Source organism: Pagrus pagrus (assembly GCF_965226575.1).
Source record: "Pagrus pagrus genome assembly, chromosome: 15".
Classification (NCBI taxonomy): domain Eukaryota; kingdom Metazoa; phylum Chordata; class Actinopteri; order Spariformes; family Sparidae; genus Pagrus; species Pagrus pagrus.
In genome coordinates, this window is record NC_140199.1 from 22,286,265 (window position 1) to 22,312,073 (window position 25,809).

The 25,809-nt window shown below is 43.0% G+C and overlaps 1 protein-coding gene across 7 annotated transcripts; it reads right to left on the reverse strand.

Annotated features, from left to right (window-relative positions):
• Window positions 1-143: 143 nt before the first annotated feature.
• LOC311270624 (vinculin-like) lies at window positions 144-25,809 on the reverse strand. 7 transcript variants are annotated; one of them, XM_084375629.1, is made up of 23 exons: window positions 25,381-25,807; window positions 17,135-17,205; window positions 16,034-16,184; window positions 15,302-15,410; window positions 13,951-14,073; window positions 12,927-13,087; window positions 10,243-10,333; window positions 10,002-10,149; window positions 9,743-9,896; window positions 9,354-9,529; window positions 8,222-8,412; window positions 7,855-7,881; window positions 7,345-7,544; window positions 6,923-7,051; window positions 6,695-6,844; window positions 6,485-6,593; window positions 6,009-6,311; window positions 5,787-5,911; window positions 5,439-5,624; window positions 4,228-4,404; window positions 3,030-3,233; window positions 2,396-2,500; window positions 144-2,000 (listed from the first exon to the last, which is right to left on the reverse strand). In XM_084375629.1, exons 1-23 carry the CDS (start codon window positions 25,546-25,548, stop codon window positions 1,854-1,856), a joined length of 3,405 nt encoding a protein of 1,134 aa, XP_084231755.1. In that variant the 5' UTR covers window positions 25,549-25,807; the 3' UTR covers window positions 144-1,853. The 7 variants fall into 7 exon arrangements, with proteins under 7 accessions (XP_084231755.1, XP_084231754.1, XP_084231758.1 ...); XM_084375628.1 differs by having other exon boundaries at window positions 5,772-5,911; XM_084375632.1 differs by lacking the exon at window positions 4,228-4,404 and having other exon boundaries at window positions 5,772-5,911; window positions 25,381-25,809.

The window sequence follows — 25,809 nt, forward strand, 5'->3', positions numbered from 1 at the left end:
TTACTAACGACATTCTCACCATCGTTAGCTTGCAAGTAGCAATATGTAAGAATATGAGTGTCAAACATTAAAAAAATAACTAAAATGGTCAACAAAATGCGACAAATCACAGTCGTTTCGTTGAATTAAGAGGCCGACTCCAGTCATCATTATAGTCTTTTATTCTTCCAAGGCACAGCAGATGTGTTGGCAGGGCTCGAAGCTATCAGAATACATTCAGGGTGTGAATGAACACATCAAGTACACACAGAAGTACACCCTGTGGCTCTCAGTGAGGGGTCAGTGACTGCTACATGCTCGGTAGGCCCAAATAAAGACGAAAACGTGGTTAAACATTCTGTGCTGCTGTTTAGAGCTCTGTCCCGTCCCATCGTGTGGACGGCTCATACTGTTTACATACAAACTCTCCATTTAACAGTTAAATATCTCTAGCCATTGTAAAAAATATGGAGGAAAACTTGATGATGAAATCCTGTTTAGGGAATGATCCAATCTTACTGATCCATGAATGAATGAATCCGTAACTGCCGTGTAATTATTCTAGACAAATACATTTTATACATTTTTTTATTTAAACCTGAAAGAACTAGAGGTTGTTTTTGTTCTCGAAACCACCTGGGTCATCTAGAAAATCTGTGTTAAAATGATGCGTCAGAACATTCAGGGTGGGACTACTGCAGAAAAGTTTTAAAAAACAGGATGTTGAATGACTGTTAAAATCAGTGGTTTTGATCAATTATGAAAAGAAATGTCCGAACAGTTCAACTGTTACAGAGATAGTGCAGAAACAAAGCACTTTAATAAGTAATAAAAAAAAAAAGAAGCAAAGCAAGGGAAAACATTTTCTCTTTTTGCTAAAAAAGTACCTCAGAGTGTCTAAAGAAAATGATCTGTTCTGTGGACCTCATGAAGCTTACAGTAATGTAAAAGAAATCCTTTGGCATTGTTCACCGTGAAAGTTAAATAAAGTTCAAACAAAGAATTAAAAACAAATTAAAAACATCTTAACTAATCCTGACTTTTACATGACTGTCGCTCGTACTGTGACAGTCAATTAAAATGGTCTATCAACTCTCCTGCAATAAAAAAACTTTACTGACACACATACATTTTTTTTTTTTTTTTTTTAAATTATACAATCACTTTTGAAACTGTGTCATTTGCCTATAAGTTATAACAATTTTTAATCAAGAAGACCGTTTAGTTCTTCAAGTATAAACGCCGCCGGACACCAGCGGTGATCCATCACCTTTGAACTCATTGATCTTCAGTTAAGAACAGCGTTATTACTAAAAGTAAACATGAAGAGAGGAGAGCTCATCAGCCCACGCAAGACTCCAAACTCAGTGTACAAAGCTCATAGCTAGAGTGTTGTCCATAAAACAAATAATCACTGTATATACAATAGACAATAAGAAACTCTGACTGAGAAAAACTGAATTAAAAGTAAATGTCCTCTAGGAGATATTATTGTCATCTTTTGCCTTTAGAAAATAGAACAAATTTCCATGCAAAAAATATATATACCTGGGATTTGAATAAACTCTTGTAACACAACATACCAAAAATATATATTAAAAACTGTCTCCGATTAGCCTGCGTGACTCCACAGATACAGATAAAGGGAACTGGACAGCAAAGCTGAACTCACTCCAATAAATGAAACCTGCTCTTCTGGCGGATCCTGGTAGACACACACCCAAACTACAGCGGAGGATGGATCAAAATCACCTGCAGTTTCCTCTTTGAGGACGCGCACATGTTTACTCATGATGAGTATGCGGATTGCTACTTTGACTTGAGGTGTGGGCAATCCAAGTTAGTGTTAACTAGTTTCAGTGACCAGGTTTGTTTTATTGGTACCAGGGGGTCTTGCGCACCCAGCGGAGGGTGAATCCTGCGTCTGTTCGGATCTTGATGGAGGCTGCCTCTGCCTCTCTGACCGTCTCCTTCACTGACTGCATCAGATTCTGGGCGTTATGGACCAACATCTCTGTGGCCTGGTCAGGGACACATTGGGAAGCAGTTAGAGGTCAAATAATGAGAGAGAGGGGACAAAGTAAAGTACCTACGTACAATTTGGGGATATTACGCGTACTTTACTTGAGTATTTCCATTTTCTACTACTACTATACTCCACTACAATTCAGAGGAAAATATTGTACTTTTATGTCATAACATTAATCACTTTGCTGGTTCAAATTATAATAAACTAATTCTGATGATTTATTGATTGAGATAAAACTTCATTCTTCAGCTACCCTGCAGTAAATAAATGACTTAAAGTTTTTTACCAGCAACAATAGAGAGATGTACACATTAATTAATCAACAATTATAATACAATAATAAAATATAATAATTGTTACTCCGTATCGTCAGTTTTGTGAGTTTACCTGCTCTGACTCCTCTTCACTAATGTTTGTTCGTCCCAGCATGGTGGCTTTGACAGTAGAGAGGATCTTCAGCTGAGTACTGATGGTGGGGATTCGTTCACACACCTTTGAAAGGGCAAAAATATGTAAATATCATTTTCTGTACAAGACATAGAGGACTTTTCAGCATGTGTTTGTGCCCGTATGGCTCTGTTCACACCGGGCAGTAATGTGTTCAGATCGTGTTGAATTGTCATTTATTTATCCTTTTTTGGTGCAGGAGGCCTTTAAATTACTATGATTCTTTGAGAGATTGTTTTTCACTAAAAAAAGGTTAAAGTGATTCCTGTATGTTTTTTAGTGCAATTTTATTTTTATTTGAAAGTTTTAAGAATATTTTGATGATTAACGGGATAATATCTTTAATCGTTATTATATTGGACAGGATAATCATGACGTGAAATGCTTTTATCATCCCATGCCTCGTCAGACACGCACAGGAAGTGCAAAAATAACAACATATTTGGCCTTTGTGTACATATTTATCTGCGTATAGAGCGGGGAAGTGAGATCCAATCACAAGAGGCCACTCTAGACTCATGTGGAGACACATTCTAATGCCAGGTGTGAACAGGTCCAATGTGTTTGTCCTTACCTGTAGCAGATTAGTTCTGATGCGTCTGTCAGTGCACTGCTTGGCCACCTCTTTGGCCAGTCTCGTCACCTCATCTGAGGCCTTGGCGATGTCCTTTGCACACTGAATCAACGCTCGTTTGTTCCCGCTTCCACCACGCACCAGCCGAGACATTTCTGCCATCAGCAGAGCCATCCGCTTGGCTGCTGCGATGATGTCGTTACCCTGTGAAGAGGGGGAGGGAGGAGGAGGGAGCAATAAGAGCTGTGAGCAGGATACTGGAGAGGAGAGCATGGCTTTGGATAAGAGATGAGGATGCAATGAAAACACTGTATGAGTCATGATTCCACATATATTTTTATGATAATACTGATAATAATAATCAAAATGTAGGATACTGAAAACAGTGTTATCAAACACTAAAGACACTACATCTAAAAGCAGAAAGCTGCATGCAGTGTCAGTTCAGGTTAGCACGTGTTCTTCAATCCTCATTGAAGAAGATACATCTGAAATTAAAATCCATAGTTTTAGAGGGAAACAGTGTTGAGGCTCTCACTGTCTCCCTCACATCAACCTGAGGTTAGTACCCATGAGGTGATGGAGCCATCAGTTCACACCCTGAGACTAAGAAGCAGAAGCAGGTGATCATACCAGGCAGGCAGGCAGGCAGTCTAATGTCAAAACTACATCACCCAGAAGTCTTTGGGAAACTGTCATCCTTGGCTTCACAGGTTGGCCAGACAACGAGTGATTGACAACAGCGATAAGAGCGCGACAGAGCGCCGCCTGGCTCCTCCTTTAAACCACTTTACCTAATCATGAACATAAGGGAGGGACGTGTGAAGCCAGTACCAGTTTATCCACGTGGTGCAACAAACAAACTCGCCATTCCAACAATCCTCGACCTTTAGTACAACCTTAGCATGGCATCAGCATGACCGTGTGTCAACCATGTCTGAGTGTGATGCAACAATAGTAAAAGAAAATGGCAGCCACAGCTGGTTGGAGGTTTCCATGGTAGTGGCAGATGCAGAGCTCATCGATTGTGCAGCCACAGTGACTCAGCTAAGGTGCTTCTTCTCTGTCCTGCAGGGCTTTCCTTGTGTTTGCATGCGTGGATGTGTGTATGTGTGTGTGAGGGGGGGGGGGGTCAAAGAAATACCATCTGACCCACGTCTGGTTGTGTGTGCATTCATGTGCATGTGCGTGCGCAGACCTTGCTGGACCACTTGCGCGCCTCCTGGTGGAGAGCCTGGGCAGCTGCCAGAATGGGTTGATTGACAGGCTGGTTGGAGGGCATCATCAGCAGCTCTGGCTCATAGTCATCCTCACCATCAGTAAACTCATCTTCATCATCTACCTCCCTCTCCTCTACTGCCTCCTCATCCTCAGGCTGGTCGGGGGCAGGGGAGGGGAGGGAGGGGGGGATCGTTGGTGGTGGTAGGGAGGGAGGCAAAGGGGGCGGGAGGAGGAAAAAAAGGAGGAATGTGGAGAAGAAGGGGGGAAGCCGGCAGGAGGGAAGGAAGCATGGGAAAAGGAGGCATTTAGTACAGTATGAGAGGCACTGGATGGAAGAACAGAGGACAGGAAGATTCACAGGAGGGAGGAGGAGCGAGTACAAGCACGAGTGAAGGAGCAGGGAGAGGGAGGTGAAACTGCACGCGCAAGCAAAGATGGGAAAAAAAGAGGAGGAGGAGCTGGTTCGGGCAGGTAGCAGGTGGATGATGGGCCTTACTCTGACTCTAGCAGTGGCTGAGTTGACAGTTTTAAAGCATTTGCACAACCAAAGAATTTCTAATTGTAACTAAAACCAGTGCTTGACATCTTCCTGGTGTATTTACGAGTCTAGCAGTGTGCTGGGAAGCAGATATATTGTGCATCTCTGATGCACTGTTCAATAAACAGGTGTGAAAAATTGAGCTTCACAGAGAGAGCAAGAGGGCTTTATTCCTGCATAATCAATAGTTATTCACACAGAATAAGTGTCCCCATACACAGTTCCTCCACACAGAAACACTTGGACACACACATACAGAACACAGACACCAACAGGTATCAGAGTGCAAAGAATATAAAGTCTCCTGCTTATAAATAGTGCACTTGTCCTCTACTTCTTCAGTAGATGTGACAGTTGATTGTTTCTCTCTCCTTATTTACTTTGGGCATGTGTAAGCCATTAACAACCTTACATGCAGACACCTCGAACAGATGACAGTTTCCAGTTTCCCTCTGAAAAGTGGAATCGAGCCACTGATCTCCACATTTCAGCATCAACGCGACGAAATACTTGATTTCAGGGTATTCACAGAATATGAGACAGTACTGCATTATCAGACAAGTGTATTGCAACTGTATGTATGCTACTGATTTTATGCATTGAGTGGATTTGTAAACTGTATATTCCTCGGTGTGTTTGTGTGAACTGACCTTGCTGGACCACTTGCGTGCCTCGTCGTGCAGCTGCCTGGCGGCCACCATCATGGGCTCGCTGACCACCTCTCCAACCTTCTGCTCTGGGAACTCCTCGTCCTTCTCCTCAGGAGGAGGGGGCCGTGGCGGGGGAACCTCTCCCTCTGGCAGGGGGGGCTTAGGTGGCGCTTGCTCATCACTGACCTGGAGAAAACACACACAGACACACACATGTTGCGGTGCTGCACTTTTTCACTTTCCCTCTCTGAAAAGCATTACATTTTAGTTAATGCTGTTGAGGAAGCAGTGGGTCATTCACAGTTTTACTGTGGGTAATAGTAAATGTGTTACTTTGACTGTGTTTACATGGAGCTGGTCCAGGTCAGGTGGTGGAGGAGGGAAGTCGGGCTCCTGAGGTTGGAAGGCTTCTCTAACTTTTCCGACTGCAGCCAGGATCCTCAGACACGAGTCCAAATAGGCCTTTTGCAGAGCTGTGGAGGAGAGAGTGACACATAGACAGATAATGAAGTGAACAAACCTGTGTCATACAGTATCTTGAACATGTGTTTGCACAGTGCACTGCGGTACCTTTATCTTGTATGTTCCCAGCCACAGCCTTAGCATCCATCACCATTGGTGAGATGGTGTGTGAGAGGATGTCTGACGCATGTTTCACTGTGTCTCTGAACCGCGGATCTTCAGAGTTCTCTACTTCCCTCTTGGCCACCAACAGGACGCGATTGGCTCGTCTTGCTATGCTTGTTGCCCCGGCAACAAGCATTTGGGGCTGAACGTTCGCCATGGCAACTCTGCATTTGTCGATGTCTTTCTTTATAGCCTCCTCAGAGGCGTCTAACAGAGATTTGGTGTCGATGGCCTCATCCACCAGACCTGAGAGACACATGAACACGCGGATTAACCCTTTAAATCTCATCTGCAGTATGTTGATGTAGTGTGGGAGATCTATTAATATGATTGCAGGCTGCTGTAACGCTGCATCTACTTTAACAGGCAGAAACTGTCAATGAATTATGTAACACAAGAAATGTTGAGAAAATCCTCACCAGTGAGTTTCTCCACGTTGTCGATCCACTGGTTCTTCATGGTGTCAAAGTGCTCGTAAGCTGCCTTATTTCCAGGATTCTTCAACAAGATCCGAGCAGCAGATGTCACCTGGACATCAACAGACAAGTCACACTCAGACTCTGACAGGCACATGTTTCATCCAGGTATGCAACCATGCAAATCAGGGACAGCTAAACAAATATAAGCACCTGTGGTGTGAGCTCCCTGGCATGTTTCACAGCAGAATGAATGCCCTCTACTGTGCCTTTATTGGCTGTTCCCACGGCAGCAGCCTTCTCTGCAGTTGCCCCCAGCCGACCTGCGTGGGCTTCGAAGTTCCCTGCACGCTCTTCAAAAACCTACAAACATGAATATTGACAGAGTCAGACTATAGACATGAACATCATAGTATAGTCAGATTTTTGTACGTCACTGACCTCCGCCCTGTTGGGGGCGTCAGGAGGAGCAGTTGCAGCCACAGCCAGCAGTTTGATCGGGGTGGTGGTGTCACTGAAGACGTCCGATACCTCCTGGGTCATCACCTCTTGCATGTGCTGCCTCAGGTCCTGGTAGAAGCAGGGAATATCTAGTCAGTCCACTAGGGGGAGCTCCACACCAATACTTTCAATGACTTTCAGTTTGCTGCAAATGGAAATTTTCTTGTGCATCATTTTATTCTCATTTCCCCTGAAATTAAACATATTTGATATCTATGTAAACTTTGTGATCTTCCCTATAATTTAACAACCTCTGTGGGTTTCAACAACATTTGGATGGATGGTGAAAGTTTCTAATGAGTTTCAACCTGAGCTTTGACTTATTTTAAAGTTAACGTGTGTTTGTGAGACCACTGAGTTACCTTCAGGCTGTCCTGCAGTTGTGCGGCTGTAGCTCGTGCGTGAGGAGCCTCAGCCTCGCCCCTGCCGGCCATGTCTGCCAAAGAAGTCATGAGAGCCTCTGTTCGGTCGCAGCGTCCGATCATGTCCTGTCGATACGGGCCCAGCAGGCCTCCTGCGAGCCTCTTCCCTTCTCCGACCATCCCTCTGATCGCTGCCTGACCTGAGGGAGAGACGCAGGGCAGAGGTCATTATCACATCTGGATACACAATATCTCCCGTGTGTTCAATCAAAACTAGACTAAAATTGCTCCATGACCTGTAATTGTTACATGTCCTTATTTGGACATAATAGTAGAGCATCTTCATATTGTCTTGCAAGTACTAAGAATACAAATGGTGAGATGTGACTTCATGTATTTTTTTCCCTGTAACTAAGAGACGAGGGTGTGTATTTTGTGGTTGACCTCATTAAGTTTCATTCTTATAGAGTTTGGTTACATCTTCTTAGAAAACATATAGCGGGCAGGTACCTGTGTTCCACTCTAGTATCTCATACTCTGCTCCGAAAGGGAAGCATGTGAGAAAATAAGAGACAATAAAAAGACAAAGCAGGAATAAGGCAACTGGCATCAAAGAATTAAAACACTACAATGCTCCCCTAAGTAGGTCAAGTTTGTCATTTAGTGATTCATGCATTTGATACCTCACTGTGGGCATTTAAGGAAATGGCACCAGTCACCAGCACAGTCAGACATTCTGTACCACATTCAGAATGATTAAACGGCGAATGTTGGCATGAATGAGTATTCACATGCTCTCCATCACCCACACAGGCTGACAAAAGGCGTTGAAGGTCAGAGTGTTTATTTTTGACCACATCATCCAACCCGCACTCACCTACTCCTCTGTCGTCCACTCCGGGGTTGTTCACCCAGCGGAGCGCCTGCTCCATCTTCCCCTCCAAGGTGACAGCGGGTTTGGCTGGTCTCATGTTGGCCACGGCTCGGTTGGTTTTGGACTGCAGGGTCAGCAGCGCCGCCCCGATCTGCTTTGCCAATGCACGGGCCTCTGGGCTGTCACCTTTACCCCTGAGGCAGCAACAGAAAGAGAGGTGGTTTCATGGAGGAAACAAAAAGTGTCGAATTTCGCCGTTACATAGAGACTTCAAACCCATCAAATGTTTAGCCTCAACCACCCGTTAGACACCAGCTTAAAAGGAAATACCACTTTCCAAGGCTGTTGCCGTTTTTTCATCTAATGAAATGAAGATAAAAGCTCATTACTGGTTTACACTGTAAGCAGTTCTGGTCCAGGACAATAATCCTTCAGCTTCATTACGGCAAGAAGACTTAAATTTTATCCACACAGCTGTATGACATTTGGTCTTCTCACATGGAGTGAGACACTGAAGGAAAATGGCTGCCGTGTGAATGTCGTCTTTGAGTGTGGAATAGGAAATAATTTCTTCTTATAGTATTTATTTTGTCGCCAGTCGGACCTTCATACAGAAGATCACACAACGTTTCAGATCTAAGTGCTATGTTTTTTTTCTATGTTGGAAACCAGCTGAGTCATTTGATTTACTTGTTCATGTTTACCTCTGTTTTCCTTTTATGGTCAGTACATGGAGTGGAAGTGGAGCTCAGAAAAAAATATTCCTAACCGTGACTCATCTTGCTGTGATTCACTGATTTACGGTGCCATTTATCAACCTAACTGGTCTAAACTGAAACTTATTTCAAGAATGAAACTCTGCAGCATGAACCTTGAATTGAGTGGTATCTTCCTTTAACTTTCACCGACCCTTCACATGACCCCATCACCCCGTATTCAAACAGTTTGAGACCTTATTGTAGGGCTGATGCCCAGGGTTGACAGGCAACAACATATTTTCCAGGCAGGTAAAATATGCCACCTATTGGCTGCATGAGGTTGCAGTTTGAGCCTACAAAAAGAGGGTCTAAGAATTACTTAAAGTAATCACAAAGCGTCATTGGTCATGCATGTGTCAGAGGAAAGGAGAGCGTACTGTTTGCGTAGCTCCACAAGTCTGCCGGTGAGGCCTGCGATCTCACTGATGGAGCGCAGGATGTCATCCCTCTCTTTGGGGTCCTCACATAGATCAGCAATGCGTTTGGCCTCTGCTAGTAGTGCTCTGATGAACTCCTCCCCTTCAGGACCGCCATTAGGATCAGCCAGCCAGGCCTGAAAAATGTGCAGATGTGGCTAAGTTGCTATCTGATTAAAGGATGGGAAAAGGTCACGAAACACTGCATATTTTACTGCATACTGTTGGCTCTTGGAAATCAAAAAGGACAAAAGAGACAGAAATGGGATAAATACAAAGCAGAGAGGAGGTGTAATTTACTGGGGAGAGGGTTCACATTTATTACTCTGTTGTTGTTGTTTTTATCTGACCTGTGCAGCATCCAGCCTTCTGGCGATGGCCTGCTTGGCATTGATTAGAGCCTCCAATCTGCGAGCAGCACCATCCACTTTGCCAAATAACAAGTCTAAGCCCTGTGAGCACTGGCCTGCACGCTGCACACACCCCGGGGTCGGACCCTGGCCTCTGTCATGGAAGAAAAACATACACAGCTGAAAAGACAGGAAAGAAAGAAAAACGAAAGAAGAAAGACAACAGTTAAACTAGATTTCTCTCATACAAATTCACTACCTGGCTCGTAGATCTGCGACCTGGTCGGTCATTTGTCCCAGAGCCTTCGCGGTTGCCAGAATATCTTTCCTCTCCTTCCCGGCACACAGCTCTCCCACTTTACCAGCTTCGTCCAGAATGACGCGCAGGGCGACCTCACCGGAGTCTCCTGAGGACAAGGACACGCCACAGGATCACATTGAGGACCATCATCTAAAATCCTGATGAAGTGTTATAGTAGAAAGTATGAAGATCCACTTACCTGGTTGTCCATGGGGGTCTTTGAGCCAGCTTTTAGCTTGTGCCATCTTTGACTCAATCAAAGCCAGAGATCTCTTCAAAGCCTCCATATCCTGAGGTAAAGAGAAATAAATAGAGTTGTCAGTTATAGCCTTTAAAAACTAATTCAATACTGTTCTAACAAGAATGTGCTAAAATAACTCTAGGTTGTGAGGTTGTGAACCCAAATTAAAGGAAAAGGGTGGTGTTATTTTATATTTTTTTTCTTGCTGTCCATGAAACACCAAAAAAACCCTGATTTATTTGCCTCATACTTTCAAACTCTATCTTGCCTGTGGCTCTTAGCCCATTAATTCCTCCAAAAGATGTAAATCTCATTGAAATTGAAAATGACCCCATTTTCTAAACAGGATGGTTACTGTAATTTTTAGCTAACACTCCTACAACAGGAGTGAATAGTGCCGTTGTTGGGGACTACTTTCAGCTGCGGATTAACACACATTTGCCACGCAAGTCAGTATTTACAGCAGCAGGATGGTGAAGATTGGGTTGATCCAACTTACATATATGTGTATGTGATATCAGGCTTTGGCTACACGAGTAATAATTGTGAGTAGGATCAATTCACTGTTGGTTTTGATCTGTTTGTTGACAATGAGAAAAATATAAAATACCACAAGCTTTTTTTAATAGTTAAGGAAAGTATCAATTTATTAAAGATTTACAAAAAATTGTGGCTGTTTACTCTAAAGTTTGTCAGCCATCAATAAGTTGCAAGTGTTTACCAAATGTATCTACTTAATTGAGGGCTCTCAACCTGGTCAAGTGTTACTTTTATTAATGTTTATTATAAATCTGTAGAGCAGTAATCAATTATTTATTTACCACAAATAAAGTCATCAAGTAATTTTGTCATTATCTACTCACCTCCATGCCGGAAAGTCAGGTGAAATGTTATAGTCCACAAAATATTTCTGGAGCTTCACAGCAAAACAGCGCTGCAGCATTCTCCTAAACAACTGAAGTAGATGGGGACTTGTTTTAAAATGTTAAAAAAAAACACAGAAAATGGATCCATGCAGCTCTCACAGTGCAATCCGAATCCCCGGAAGTCCCAAAATCCCACATTGATTTGAAAAGACATTATTTACACTCTCTACAGCTAAAAGTGTCAGCGTGCACCCTGTCTATAGTGGGTGCAGAAGCTCGACCATGTGTTGAGTTTGTAAATAATGTCTTTCCAAATAAATTTGGGGCTTCCAAAGACTTTGATCACGCTGGAAGAGCAGTACGGAGACATTTGATGTTTTTTCTGTTCTTTTTAGATGTTTTAAAACAAGTCCCCATCTACTTCAGTTGTGTAGGAGAGTGCTGTAACTCTGTTTTGCTGTGAACCTCCAGAAATGTTTTGTGGAGCAAAAACATCACCTCCCATTCAGAACAGCATGGGGATGAGTAGATAATGACATAATTTCATATTTGAGTGAGCTTTTCCTTTAAGTTGTATTGAAAAGTAGCTACTATAACCACTTTCGGCAATTCTGCACAGCCTTACTAATGACCTGATACGCTGTGAAAGGAGGATAACGACCTTACATCGAAAATGCCACAAACCCTCTCTCTACTTTATGAATGGTACAGAAAAATCAAAAAGCCTCTTTCCAGTTCAGAGGAGAATGAACAGCTTAAGTGGAGCCGTTCAATACAGCCCATCTATTATGGATGTGTCTGGACACCGACCAAGCTTATTTCTATAATTCATGACCTGAGAGGAGCTGGACGGTCATCATGTGCCAGCGGTTTCCCCCTCACGCTGCCAGTAAGTGCTTATCACAGCTTATACACAAAGTATGTCCACAGCAAACACACACACACACACAAACACACAAAAAGACAGATCATTGTCTGAGGTAGCTGTGTGCAGAGAAACATGCAGGGTTACAGGTTAGACTAGTGAAACAGATTTGAACTTCACAGTAAATGACCTCATAGCACAGCCTCTATTAACTGATGTGCCCAAAACATTCAGAGAGAGTATAATCAGCTCAAAACAGCCTCTTATTGCACTTCTGACAGCTCTATCACACATAAACATGAACAACATAAGAAGGAAAACACCATGATTGACGATGGATTACATTTTCCGAGGCAGTAATTGTTATGAAAGAGCTTAAAAACGTAAATAACCGTCATCCGTTCCAAGTCATTTGACTCGAATGGACATCTGGAGACAAACAGATGCACATATAACGGTATAGTGATGAAGTGTGTGTACTCAGCTAACAGTCAGTGGACTAAAACACATGACACACTTACTGTTAAATACCAGCATGACAGATACATATGTAAGCATGAGGACATACTTCCGTCTTTTGCTCACACACACACATATGTTCACACACACACACTTGCATGCTGGAAACTGCAGAGGGGGAGAGAAACAGGCTTACCTTCTACAGGGAGGAAAAGAATGGAGGAGAAAGGTAAAGAAAGAAAAGAAAAAAGAAAAAACCAGGAGTTATACTACCAGGCAAAAAGAAAAGTGGAGACAGAAAGTAAAGAGTGAATTTTCTCGGAGAGGGATGTGTGGCTATGTGTGTGTGCAAACGGCCACTCCAAAGCAAAACGTGATTACGTGAGTTGTAAAGTTGTTGTTTTTTTAGGGCGTATAAAATGAAGAGTTCAAATGTGCAGCACAGGTCGTACCTTATTGGCCCAGGCGTCTTCGTCCCATGTGGTGAGCTGTAAGACTCGTATGATCTCGTTGATTTCAGCGCTCATCTTCTCAAAGGTGAACTTTCTGTTCCTCTCGGCCTCCTCGATGCCGGCACCTCGACTGCTCTTGGTTGTGACAAAAATCTTTATAGCTGAGGACAAAGCATGCGTATTAATGATGATTACAGATCACACAGGAGCATCGACTCATCACAAGAGATTAAACTGTTCAGTAAAGCAGCTATCTGTAGCATCGAAAAAGGCACTGTGGCAAAACCCCAAAAGAAACGCCATCAGAATAATGTCAAACTCACTATAAGCCCTTAAATTCTAGTGGCTTTAAAGTTGCATTAGTTGATATTTTGGCCACTTGGGGGCAGCATTAATAAATTATTATCACCAGCACCATACTACAAGGAGTTTAACTGGTTATGAAGCAGTCTCAATTTATTACTGATCTCTCTGTATGACCTACAGTAGATACGCTAACAAGACCATCAGCGGCTATTTCTATGTAATTATTATAGGTATACTTAATGTCTGTCACCGGGTCCAATTTAGACTTATCCTGGTGAGACACGTCATAAAATTAAAACTATCTTTAATGGCGGAGTGCTGAGAATGAACTCAAGTCTAAAAGGCTAGAAGCTGCTCTGTAGTCTGGTGGTACGGCACATTAAACAACTTTTACCACCCCAAAGTGTCAGTATTTGATGACCTAGGGATGAGACTCAACAATCAACTGTCGTTCTCCAGAAGTCACATCATGTTGCTTTAACGTGCACGGCTGAACGTCGCAAAAGCTGTGACAGAGTTTCTCTTCTTTGCTGGTGCAGTTACAATACGAGAGTCACTCGTACAGCAGCTAGTGGGCGATGTGTGTGTAGTCAGTCTGACATCCCCAGAAAGTAATGACTGTAATTATCAGCGTTGCTATAACAACTCTTGGATGTGCAGTGACCTACAATGTTGTTTGCCCCCCCCCCAATACACACACACAGTTGCACATACACACCTGATATGAGAACAGGCAGCAGCTCTTTGACAGTGCTCATGGAGTTGACTAACATCTGTCTGTGTTCCTGGTGCGTCAGCTCCTGCTGCCTCTCCTCAATCATCTTGGACATTTTGGTCATCCCTGAGGAAAAGATGGAGAATGGGGAGAATTTACAGTGCTGTGAAAGTTAGAGGTCAAAACAAATTGTAGTAGCCTTGTGTTTAGCTCCAACAATCAGAGGCCGAGGGCATCCTCCAGTGTATTCACCACAGAGGTGTTCCAACACATGCAAACAGATCGTTTCTTCATGAATGACTGATCTCGTACAATGACAGCATCAGTCGTGTGTGAGAAAACCTTGGCACCAGATTTCCTCCGGCTCATTATGCCACCGTGAACCGACAACACAATTGACCTTTTACCTCTGATGATAAATAGCCTGTTTATAGTCAGGCTCTCCCGCCAGTGATCCTTAATCACAGCACCTTAGTGTCAGAGGAGCAGTCGCTTCATTTAGTGTTTCATTCTGACTGATGGATGTTTTAACCCAGAGAACAGTCTGTCACAAAGACTGATTGCATGGCTCATGTTTTAGCAGACACATTAGTGATAAACCTGTTTGTCTAAAATATAAAGACAACAGTAACTATCTGCACTGAATGTAAATGGAATTGAATAAAGACTCAGCTGCTCAAAGGACTCCAATTCTTTGATGCAATTTTTGAGATTAACAAATATCAGTTGTCCTTAAACAAATCAGCAGAAAAAAGACCATGTAGGTCGACTGTGACAGCAGCTTATTATGACTCATATTTACAATTATTTTTAGGTGGTGACCTCTAGTGGCCATAGTGATTATCACGGCAGCAAAGGAGGAAGTGAGGAGGAGGAGCGACTAAGTCTGCATAGGGAGGAGATTAAAATAGACGGATGGGTCAAACAAGTGCAGGACTTTCATCCAGGCGATCGCTGTTCATGTCCTGTGTGAACCAAAAGTCAACGTTGAGTGATTTTAACTTGGTAACGCATTTAACTTATGTCACGTAAATAATGTAAATAGAGCTATATACGTAACATACTGTACATATGCACGTACGTAGCCTAGGTAACATAAGTAACATACATATTTAACCCCAACCACAACATTTTCCTAAACCTAACCAAACTGCAACCATAAGAAGAAGAGGACGTGTTGGTTCAAATACATTTGGGATGGAGGACTCCTCTGACATGACTCTGTGATTTCCAATTTTAGTCACACAGCATGAAACTTCTCCCCTAAAGTGACATTTTAAGAACCACATGGAGTCGTCTCTTGCTGACTGTGCAGCAGCTTTAAAGTGATTCAAAAGGGAAAGCTCCTGCTGACCTGGTCCCAGGTTCTTGGTGTATGTGATGAGGTCCTCCATGGTCTCCACCACCTCTGCTACCGTCAGGTACTCTAGGATACCCTTACACACACGAATGATCTTACGCACCTGGGGCACAACACAGACATAATCACAAGCAGATGAGAACAAGCGTAAAACACAAGCTGATAATGATGAGACACGTGTGTGTGTGTGAGCTTTTTTTAGACAGCGTTGAAGTTACACTGTTGAGTGGTGTCTTTGTGTGTGTGTGTGTGTGTGTGTGTGTGTGTGTGCGTGTGTGTGTGTACAGTCTTGTGATGTACATCTTGTGACTGTGAGAAGTTTCTCTTACAAAAATGAGGCTACTGATGCTACTGGGATGGTGAGCATTATCACGTGCCCAATGTGACTTCACTTAGCTGCCGTCAAAGATTCAACACACAAACACACACATGTACACACCAATGCAGGCTGGTAGATACCATATCCTCACACACACACACACACACGCAAAGGCAGCCACACACACAAACACACACCCTGAGTTATGACAGAGGGAAGTCATTTGATCTCAGTGATTAGATCTGGCTGCATACGAGACTCCATTACAGACTTGCTCTAAGCTGAGTTCCTCCTTCCTCTATGCAGCTATATAAAGCTTTATTTCGCTGAAGGATACCACACCTCTGAGGTAAGAGTGGTCCTGAGGACACACACTTGGCTATAAGGAGGCAAAAACAAACACACACCTCGGCCTCATCGAAGGTAAGGAGCAGGTCAGACGTTCCAGACAGTATCCCTCTGGATCCATCGATCAGGTAATCTCGTGCAGGAACAGAGTATGGATCTGCCTTTAGCATCTGAGATGCCTGGACGAGCTTCGAGCTCGAGTTCTCCACCCTGAAAAAAACACAGCGGGCTTAACACGAGCAGTCAGGGTAAAAGACAGCATACTCGTTTACCAATAACAGGAATTGATCGCCAAATCAAATAGATCAGAGGGAAAAATGAAGATTGCATTTGGAAGGACATCTCCTCCAAGTAAAAAGCAATGACAAAGGTGTGATTGCAGTAATTAAACAGGGGATTCAGATTGTGTTATGTTTGAAATAGCAAAACCTTTACTTTCTTGCTAGAATGGTCAATGTTTTGGGCTTTCATGCCTATTCCTTAAAGATCAATAATGACTTTAACCTGAAGAAGGTGATGGATTTGAAGAGCGCTTGAATAAGTCCCTCCTCCTTCTGACCCCCATTGGTCAGGGTATCGATGGCTGCTGGTTCATCTATATTTAGGCTGGTTCACATTCCCACACGCCCCCCTTCTAAGCCCTGTGAGTGAGATTTATGGTGTAATGCAACATGTATGTGTGAGTGGGCCTGAGAGAGCAGTGTGTGTGGATCTAGCTAAAGCTAATTGCAAAAATCGGAAATCAAGAGACGACAGAAAAGAAAATTGGGGCGGGAACAAACTGGAAGAAATTCAGTCAAATACACATACAGGCAAGCAAACACAGCCTGAAGTCTAAGTCCCGGGGCTGCTGAGAAGCAGCTTTCAGCCTGCACCCAGAGTTCATGTCAGCTCTTCAGATCCAAGCTGGAAACAACAAACAGCCCTTCAGAGATCTGGATGCTGGAGCTGGACAGTCAGCTGGGCTCACTCGGCCTCAGAAGTGGCTCTTTGTTGCAGCTGGGAACGCAGCCCGGTTTCCTGACATTAAGTCGCCTGGAGTCCTCTTTTAAAACAAGTTCTCTGTCTGCTGAGATAAAGTGGACCATTTCCATAATTTTGTGTGTGAGTGACCGTGGGTGAGACAGAGAGGGACGGAGGGAGGTAAACAAAGAACTCACTTAATGAAGGCAGGAGGCATGTCTCTCTTCATCACCTGGTCCTCAGTGGTTTGAACGGTCTCCTTCCCCACCTGCAACACACACAGATGGACCATTTACTTTATTATAATTAGCTGCAGCAAGACGGGAAGTACTATTGAAACGGGCACTATTATTAGCCTGAAGGGTGAACGGGTGTGTATCAATTCACACCTATTTCAACCATGCATGCATGTCATATCTGTCGAGCTTCGGGGGGAAACAGCTCAGCCTCAGCTGACTGTTATTATACATGAAAAACTTTAATTCAGCCCAAGCACTCATATTCTGCAGCTGCCGGCTTCTTTTGCTGAACTTGTTTTTCTTATTGTGTGTCTGCAACAATCTACACTTGACCTCATTGTTATCCTTAGGTAAATCTAAGTTTGAAATCTCATCTTACCTCATTTCCAGCTGACCTTGTTAAAGTTAATTCATCTGTCTTCAATTGTAATTGTTAATTCATTACTATGGCTTCACATTTTACTAATATTCTTATTATTTTCACGTTTTATCGCCATTTTGATCCAAGCTTCCTGTTTGTCTTTCTTCCTGCCTTTCTGTGTTAAATAAAGGTTGAATCAATGAATGGATATATGTCCATTCCAGTTTGCCAGGACTGTAATAAGTTTCCACATTAAATCACAAATGATATTCAGTTTCCGGCGAAGGTAAATGGATGTTTCCTTTTCACTGAACAAACCGAACCTGACAGTCATGACTGTGAGTATTGATTTTTCTATTAGAGCTGCTTGAGTTTTTCCCCTGTCTGCGCCTCACAATGTTTTCTTTCTGAACGAGATTCAAACTACAAACTTTGATGATTTTCTTGCACTCAGTCATGACTTTCTATTTTGCAGTTCTATTTTGAGCAACAAACAAAATTAAGTATTCAACTCCTGCTTTGATAGGTATTGTATTAAAGGTGCAATATGTCAGAATTTTAGGAAGTATCAGCAGAATGTGAAGAAATAACAGTTTACATTATGACATTATGATGTCTATGTGTTGTGTTGCAGAGATACAGTTTCTAATAGGGGTGTAACGATACATCGATCTGGATCGATATATCTATTCAATGATGAGCGATGCAATAGCCTCGATGCAAAGTGAAAACATCGGTTCATATAGCCGCCATCGTTAAGATACGCTTTTATTTTGAAATTTTAAATGTCTGGAACCATTAATAAAATAATACTTCCACTGAAGAGTTCAGTAATAAAATTGTCAAATCATAATTTAGTTGCTTTTTGTGAGCTGATATTAATGTAACTGATTGTGTTAAATGGGAATATGATATCATCTCATATCAATCGCAGGGCCCTGTATTGAATCAAATCGAAATCGTATCGTGGCAGACTTTGTGATATCGGAAAATATCTTATCGTTGTCCAAAGAATTGATATAATATCGTATCGTGATGAAACTTGCTATTTACACCCCTAGTATCTACTAAAGTTAGCATGCTAACCAGCTAGCCCCGGCCGGTCCCAGTCCAAAGCTACTGTGCTAGCAGGCTAACAACAACACTCCCCTGGTCCCCAAGCTCCCAGTCTCAACCACCAACTGCCCGACTAATTGAGCTGACTAGCTAACGGCAGCTACAGTCAGCAACAGTTAGCGGATACTTCTGCCAGTTCTTACATGCTGCACCATTAAGCAGTTTTTCCTTTCACATTCTCACCTACACAACTACATATTGTTGTTACAACATACTTCATACTTCAAGTATGGACATGATAATATCTATTAAAAGAGGAATTCTACACGTTTACATTGGTAGCCTTGACTTATCAATCAGCTAACACTAACTGTCTTTTTTCTGCTGCCTAGATTCTGGTTTTCTTTCTATGAAGGTCAGATATTTCCAATCTCTGAGACTTTCTTAGCTGCACACTCTCTTGTTAAACTACAGTAAGTATATCTTATGTGACATCCAGGCTTCTTGAAGCAGAGACTGTCAAAAACTGATAAGAAGTTTGACAAGAAACCATTTCACCTCACCTGATTTTTCCCTTTTTTTCATAGAAAGTGTATTCTGCCCTATAAAAGGCTAACCACAGCAAAAATCATGACCAATTATTTGACCTATGATTCTCTGTCTTTGCATTTCTTGGAAAAGAATTAGTGCAGTGACTACAATCTTCTTCTTGAAAGAATCTAAATCTAATTTATTTCTTATTACATTATTTCTGCATTTAATGTTTGCATGTTTAAAAAGTTGAAATCTAAGCAATCCTCAAGTATTATTTTGTGAGGTTTAAGATGTCTTAATATATTAAGTATAACCTTAACCCTTAACATATTTTGAGAATTATATGCTCACGTACGATATAATCTGGTCCCTGTTTTAACAGACAGCTCTCACGGGTCGCACTAACTGCAGCTAAAAGCTAAAGCTACTGTGGGCTGCTTGGGGTTTTGGTTGGATTTTAAAGTTCCTGTAATTTTTACATCCATTCTTCTCTGAGATGAAGCAAGACTGAACTAAAACAGACATTTAAAAGTTCAATTTCACACACACACACACACACACACACACCTCAGCACACAGATACACAGCAGGGTGACATCGCTCGCCTCTTCTGCAGATGTTTATAAAATGACACAGCTGGCTGAAAAACCACAACTCTCTGTAGCACTGACTCTCACACACAAAACACACGAGCATTCACCTACACACACAGACACAGACACACACACACACACACTTGAGAATGCAATTACAGTGAGATGATGACATCAGTCTCTTGCTTCTCTGTAAGCTAATGGACTTTCTGGCTCCAGAGATTCAGAAGGCTGCCGTCACACAGCACGCACAGATTCACCAACTGAGATCAAACCGGTCGACTGCTCTCATCTGAATTATTTTCAGATTTCACAAACCATTTTGCAATTACAGACATGTATGCTGCTGTAGACTTCTCTCTCCTATTCTGCTCAAGCTGTGCCTGGTAATAACTAAAATATAGAAAGAAAAACAACCGATGTTATGCTGATCTATTTTGTGCTTGTATCACATCAATAATTAATGTCATTATCAGAGGTTTATTTTAGGAACCGCAGAAACAAGAAAATCTAGTTTCATCAGGGATTTGATCTTTGTGTAATTAATGTGTGCAACACTAAATAACTCTTACTTTGAAGGCACCAGTCTAGCTCAAGTTTTTAAGCATGAACTTGAGCTGAACGCTTGACAATGATTACAGTATAGTGACTGCAGCAAAGATACTGATGAGGAGGACTGAGAGAATTAAGTGTATACACATTAATAAGATATATTTCATGATCACTCTACTAAATTCATCACACTGTAAAAACATCTCAAATGACACGATTATAATATATCCAAAGGCTTAAATGTGTCTTAGTGTATTTCCTTGTTTCCTGACTCTAAAATGTGAGGAATGCTGCTCTACGAGTGGAGCGCACCCTGATGGAAAACTCCAGACAAACTCGCCGAGTCACAGCAGGTGACCGATCAAAGAGTTTCCTGTAAGCAGCAACACTTTATTTTTCTATACATAATTAATGCACAGTTAAGTGGTTTGCTGGACACACTGACAGTGTGATGTGTGTGTGCCTGTACAGCCTGAAAGGTGCGACTGCTTCAGCAGGAAACAGACAGCTGACAATCAAAACTGACACGTTACAATTAGCCGGGTCTTATCTCAGATCCACAGGCATCAGCTCTGGTGTGGGTAAAGCCATCACACTCTATTTTTTACCAGCTTATTGTTCTGAATTCAAAATTACACGAAACAGTCCAATTAAAGAGTGATGGCAAAAGTCCCCTCGTGCAAGTAATGATTAATGAATATTGGTGGAACTTGGTGACCTAAAGTTCAAATACATGTAATCATCAGATACAAAGTTAGCTGTTGCACGCTGTCCCTCCTGTCTCTCCTCATATCCTGCCACCTTTCTAGTGCCTGCTATATTAATCAGTGAATCATTTATAATGTGTCTCAAAATGGTGAGAAGTTGAGAAAAGAAAGCAAATCTGGCGTACAATAAACTGACTCCAATAAAATGTTTGGTATCTTAAAACAAGCTAAAAATCCCATTGGACATATCATGGCCTTATAAAGTAGTTATGGCTAACAGGTTAGCCGCTAAAAACATGAAAGGCGCTCTCTGGAGACAGTCACGACTCTTAGTTTCAGGTGATTATAAAGTAATGAATAAGGAATTTCAAAAACCCTGCACACTGGACCTGAAGTTGCAAAATGTAAAACTGACACAATGCGCTGAAGATGCTAAAACTCTCGGTGGGGCTGGGAGGAAGTGAAGAGTTGGGTGGTGTTTTTCTGTTGGTTATCTCTGAGTGACCATGTAGTCCATTATTCATACAAAAGACTGCATAGTGTGGCTGTTAAGACATACATGTATGTAAGTGACTTATTTGAACATAAATGACATAATTGATTAGCAAGATGGAATCAATCAACGGACCAATTTATCATCTAACCATTTTAGCATTTGAGAAAACAATACAAAGATTTTTTTAAAAATGATACAATTCCTGCTTTACAGCATTAGCCAAGAGTAGATCTGAGGCAGACTGAGAAGCAGAGGGGATGTGTGGACCCACAGCCGGAAACTCATCCTGGGTCTGCCAGAGAACAAGAAGAGATGGCTCATATTTACATGGAGGAGCAGGCTGGGAACAGTTGGGGTGTGTGTATAGGGGGGTGGAGGAGGGCGGGTGGACTGTAAGGCTTGGCAGAGTCTGGCCTGAAGACGCCAGAGACACTTTCCCTCCCTGACAGGGTGCCGGCGTTCGACTGGAAATGGCTATGTCTCTTCCTCTCTTCATCCCTCCTCTTCTTCCCTCGTTCTGCATCACACTGTTCGACAGTTCTACTCATCCACATCCCTCCTCTCCCTCTTCCTCTCTCTCTGCTCTGCTCTGTCAGAGTGTGGTTATTCCACTCAATGGTAAATCTATTTATTCCTTCCTCCCCCCTCCCCCTCAGACATGCTCAGGATGTATGTTGACTCCTTCAGGAGCAGCAGCGTCTCCACAAACGCCACTGAGGCAGCACAACTTCTTCAGCGAGCTCACACTTTCAGGCAAACACACCAGCAGCATCTTTCAGATCTTTAGTTGAATCGGCGCCGTTAGCCCACGCAGAACCTCTGACTGATTGAAACTGACACCATCTTCTGCGTATGCGTGAGTGTCTAAGTGTCTCGGTGACCTAGATTTCTAAGTACCCCCCACGGTCAGCCCACCCTGGACGGGGTTAACAGTGTAATTGTATCAGTGTGCAGTGGGACTCTTGTGGTGACGGTGGCATGTTGCTGTAAACTGTGTTATATCTTCGCTCAAACTGCGCAGGTGTAGAAATGAATCAGCTTTCTAAAATAAAGCATGTCTGCTCAGAAGTGTCTGAGCTTTTGGTGTCCTTTACATCCAATTAAGTTTATCTTCCCGGCAACCAACTGCTGCTGATTTTACAAGCATCTTTCTGCGCTCTCTTTCAACACCTTCTTGTCACCCACTTCTTACCTCTCACTCCTAAATTAGTGAACCTACTCATCGTTCTTCAACTGCATGTGTAGGCATTGAGCGGTGTTGTTATCCAGAGTGTCCATGCCTCGAGTCTTACAGTGAATGCCTGAAAAGACAGGAGCTGAGGGCGTTTTTAACTTTTTATTGCATCCTACTTTTCTTCTCTCCATCCTAATAGCATTTCCTCTGTCCGACAGACCAGTGTCACTGTGTCCTCAGCCCTTATCTCCCCCTGTAGCCTCGCATCTCCATCATCGGAGACCCATCGACCTGCCTGAGGGCTGCTATTAGCCTCCTTCTGCTCACTGTCTGGATGGTTTAACTGAATGGATCAACGAGGACAAGCACAGAAAGAGAGAGAAAGAGAGAGAGACGGAGACGTGTGCCCAGCTGCGATGGGATATCAAGGACTCGTACATCATGGTATCGCATCGAAGGGGATTTTTCACCAAGACACTAGACCGAGGAGCCCTTTTCATTATCAGTTAATGAGATATTTATCAACATGATCTTGTGTGTCCTTGTGCAGGGAAGCCAGGGAAAAGGTTTACTCACCATTTGCTATTTTAAAGGAGCAATTCACACAAAAAACACCAGGCCTCTAAAACTACATTTGTGTGTTTGGGTGAATTGTCCCTTTAAAATTTCTGACTAATAATTTACTCAAAGGTTTTTCAAAGGCATTTTATTAGTTAAATGGCTTGATTTAATATTATTCCACAGGCCACTTCCATATTCCATTCATTGATGTGTAAAAGTAAACATGGACACTGACTGTGCAAAATATTAATGAACTTTTGCATATTTGCATAATCCAAATGTATTGGTCGTACTTAAAAATCCTCACACATGCTGAGTAATATCACAAAGTGCACTGAGTCAATACTTTCTTTAGTTTGGTTCTCTCCAGAGAGCAAACCACGGAGCTTGAATCCCAGTTTCAACTTTATTTCAGAAAGGCAGTCCAACTGAAAACAAATATCTTGTTTTTCAGAGGAGCCACGGGGCCTCATTAAGAAAAACGTTCTTGAACTTCATTATAAGATTATTTTCTTAAGCAGGTTTTAAGAATCCTATTTGTAAATCTCACATCTGTGATCTATAAATCTCAAATCAGCTTAAACTGATGGCACCTGCCTTGTGATCTCCTCTTATATGATGCCAGCACATACGAGATATTAGTCAGGAACAGAGATGGACCAGAAGAGAAAATCTTCTTGAGAAAATCTTTTGGAAGACGATGGTAGAGGAGATTAAAGCAAGGCAGCGTGTATTATTCAGAGGACTAAGTTCAAGTCCCAAACTGCAATACCCCTACATAACCAGGAGGAAAATCACTTAAGTCAAGTCTCGACTTTTCTTAGAGATAAGATCATTTCCAAGTCTTAGTAAGGCTTTATAAATAACTACTTATACATGGTGTTCTGCTTAAGTCACACTGAAGATCAAAATGCATCATGCCTGTTTTATAATTGAGGCCCGAGAGCGAGATGATGCAGCAATGTACAAAAGCAAAATACAAGAAAAAACGACATAAAGGCGAGAGCGAAATGAAACTGTCAAGGTGCTGGAAGAGAAGTAGTCTGTTTACATCCTGAGAAAGCAAAGATTAGACAGCTCCTCAGTCTGACACACAGCCTGCAATAACAGAAGTCTGCTCCACCAGAGTGTGACCTCCCACACTCTGAAATACATTCTGACTCAAATTAACATCCAGCTCCTTTCCTCCCTCAATAATTAAAGTGTGAGCGAGTGAGTTTCCTTCCGTCTGCTGCTGATTTCTTATGAGTGAATGAAGCCTTGTCCCCCTGCATCAATAACAGCGACCCGGGGCAGCATTAATGATGTGGCCTGTATTGATTTCTCCGGTCAGTGAATGCAGAGGAGACATCTGACTGAGGCGTTGCTTCGTTTCTCCACAAAATGACCATTTAGACTCAAGACGACAGAGAAGGAACGAGACAGAGGAGGTAAACGGGACAGGTTTAGTGGAGGAGTCAGAAAAGGGGGAGCGAGGAAGAAAGTGTGGGAGTCTGATAGATGACCACAGAGTGTATCTATTTCTCTGTGGGAGTTATTGTGATGAATGGGCTGAGTTTCTTAAAGTCACTGTTGCACAAACTGCACATTCTGCAATAATCCAACTGAGTTTAATGAAGCTGAGAGCACAGAAAGCTACAGTACAACTCTGCCTCTGACACAAGTGACATTTCCCTGTGTGTGTGTGTGCGTGAGTGTGTGTGTGTGAGAGAGAGAGAGGGGGAGTGAGGGGGGAGATAGAAACACGCATCCTGCTAATTCAATCAGCACTCGTTTCTTCCGCCCCACAAACTTCATTTAGCTCAGCGGCCATCTGATTGTCAGTGGGGGCAAAGTTTGTCATGTTGCTGTGTTGCTGTGTTGTGTGCGCACAGACGCGCGTGAAAAACTACCGCAGGAGCTCGTGGAGCACGCACGAGCGTCAGCTGGCTGAATGCATGGCAGCTTTTATATCATTTTAATGGCGAGCAAAGATCAAGATGCTGTGGCCATAAATCTGCCTGCGAGCACCGCAGGAAAATAATGATCTGCTGCCTGTGTATTCCGGTGATCTGCTGCTCTAATGATTCATGGTGCTGATTAAGAAAAGCTGGACTGTCAGGTGTCAGGCAGGTTCGGAAGTTTGGATGATAAATGTGAATTGACGCCCTGATCAGAACTCGGGACTCACCCGCACAAGGTTGCTGACTGCCGCCTGCACCGCGGCCACCGGCACCGTCAGATCCGGGATGGCTTTCCCGTCCACCTCCCCCTCCTCGTGCATGATGACCAGGTGGGAGATCTGCTGGGCCACCGGCTCCAGGATACTCTCGATGGTCTTGGTGTGAAACACCGGCATCGTGAACGACTTTTACCGCAGCCCCGACAGAAGAAAAGACGGCTGGTCGCTCCAGCAGAAGATCCCCCCTCTCTCCTCCTCTCCTCTCCTCTCCTCTCCTAGGCAGGAGGACAAATCCCGAGTTGTCAGTCCAGCTCCTGGGACGAAACCCTCATGCGTCTCTCCCCCCCGCCTGTGTGCACCGTCTCCTCTGGTTAGCACCTCGGTGAAGGCTGGACTCAGACGGTCGGTGTCCTCCGGTGGGAGCGACCCAAATCGTGA

Coding starts and splice junctions, on each gene's coding strand:
- LOC311270624 (XM_084375628.1), bottom strand. CDS start 25,548: ATGCCGGTGTTTCACACCAAGACCATCGAGAGTATCCTGGAGCCGGTG. Junction 16,185..17,134: donor ATGCCTCCTGCCTTCATTAA/GTGAGTTCTTTG, acceptor TGTTTTTTTCAG/GGTGGAGAACTCGAGCTCGA. Junction 5,625..5,771: donor TCCATGTAAACACAGTCAAA/GTAACACATTTA, acceptor TGTTTTCTCCAG/GTCAGTGATGAGCAAGCGCC.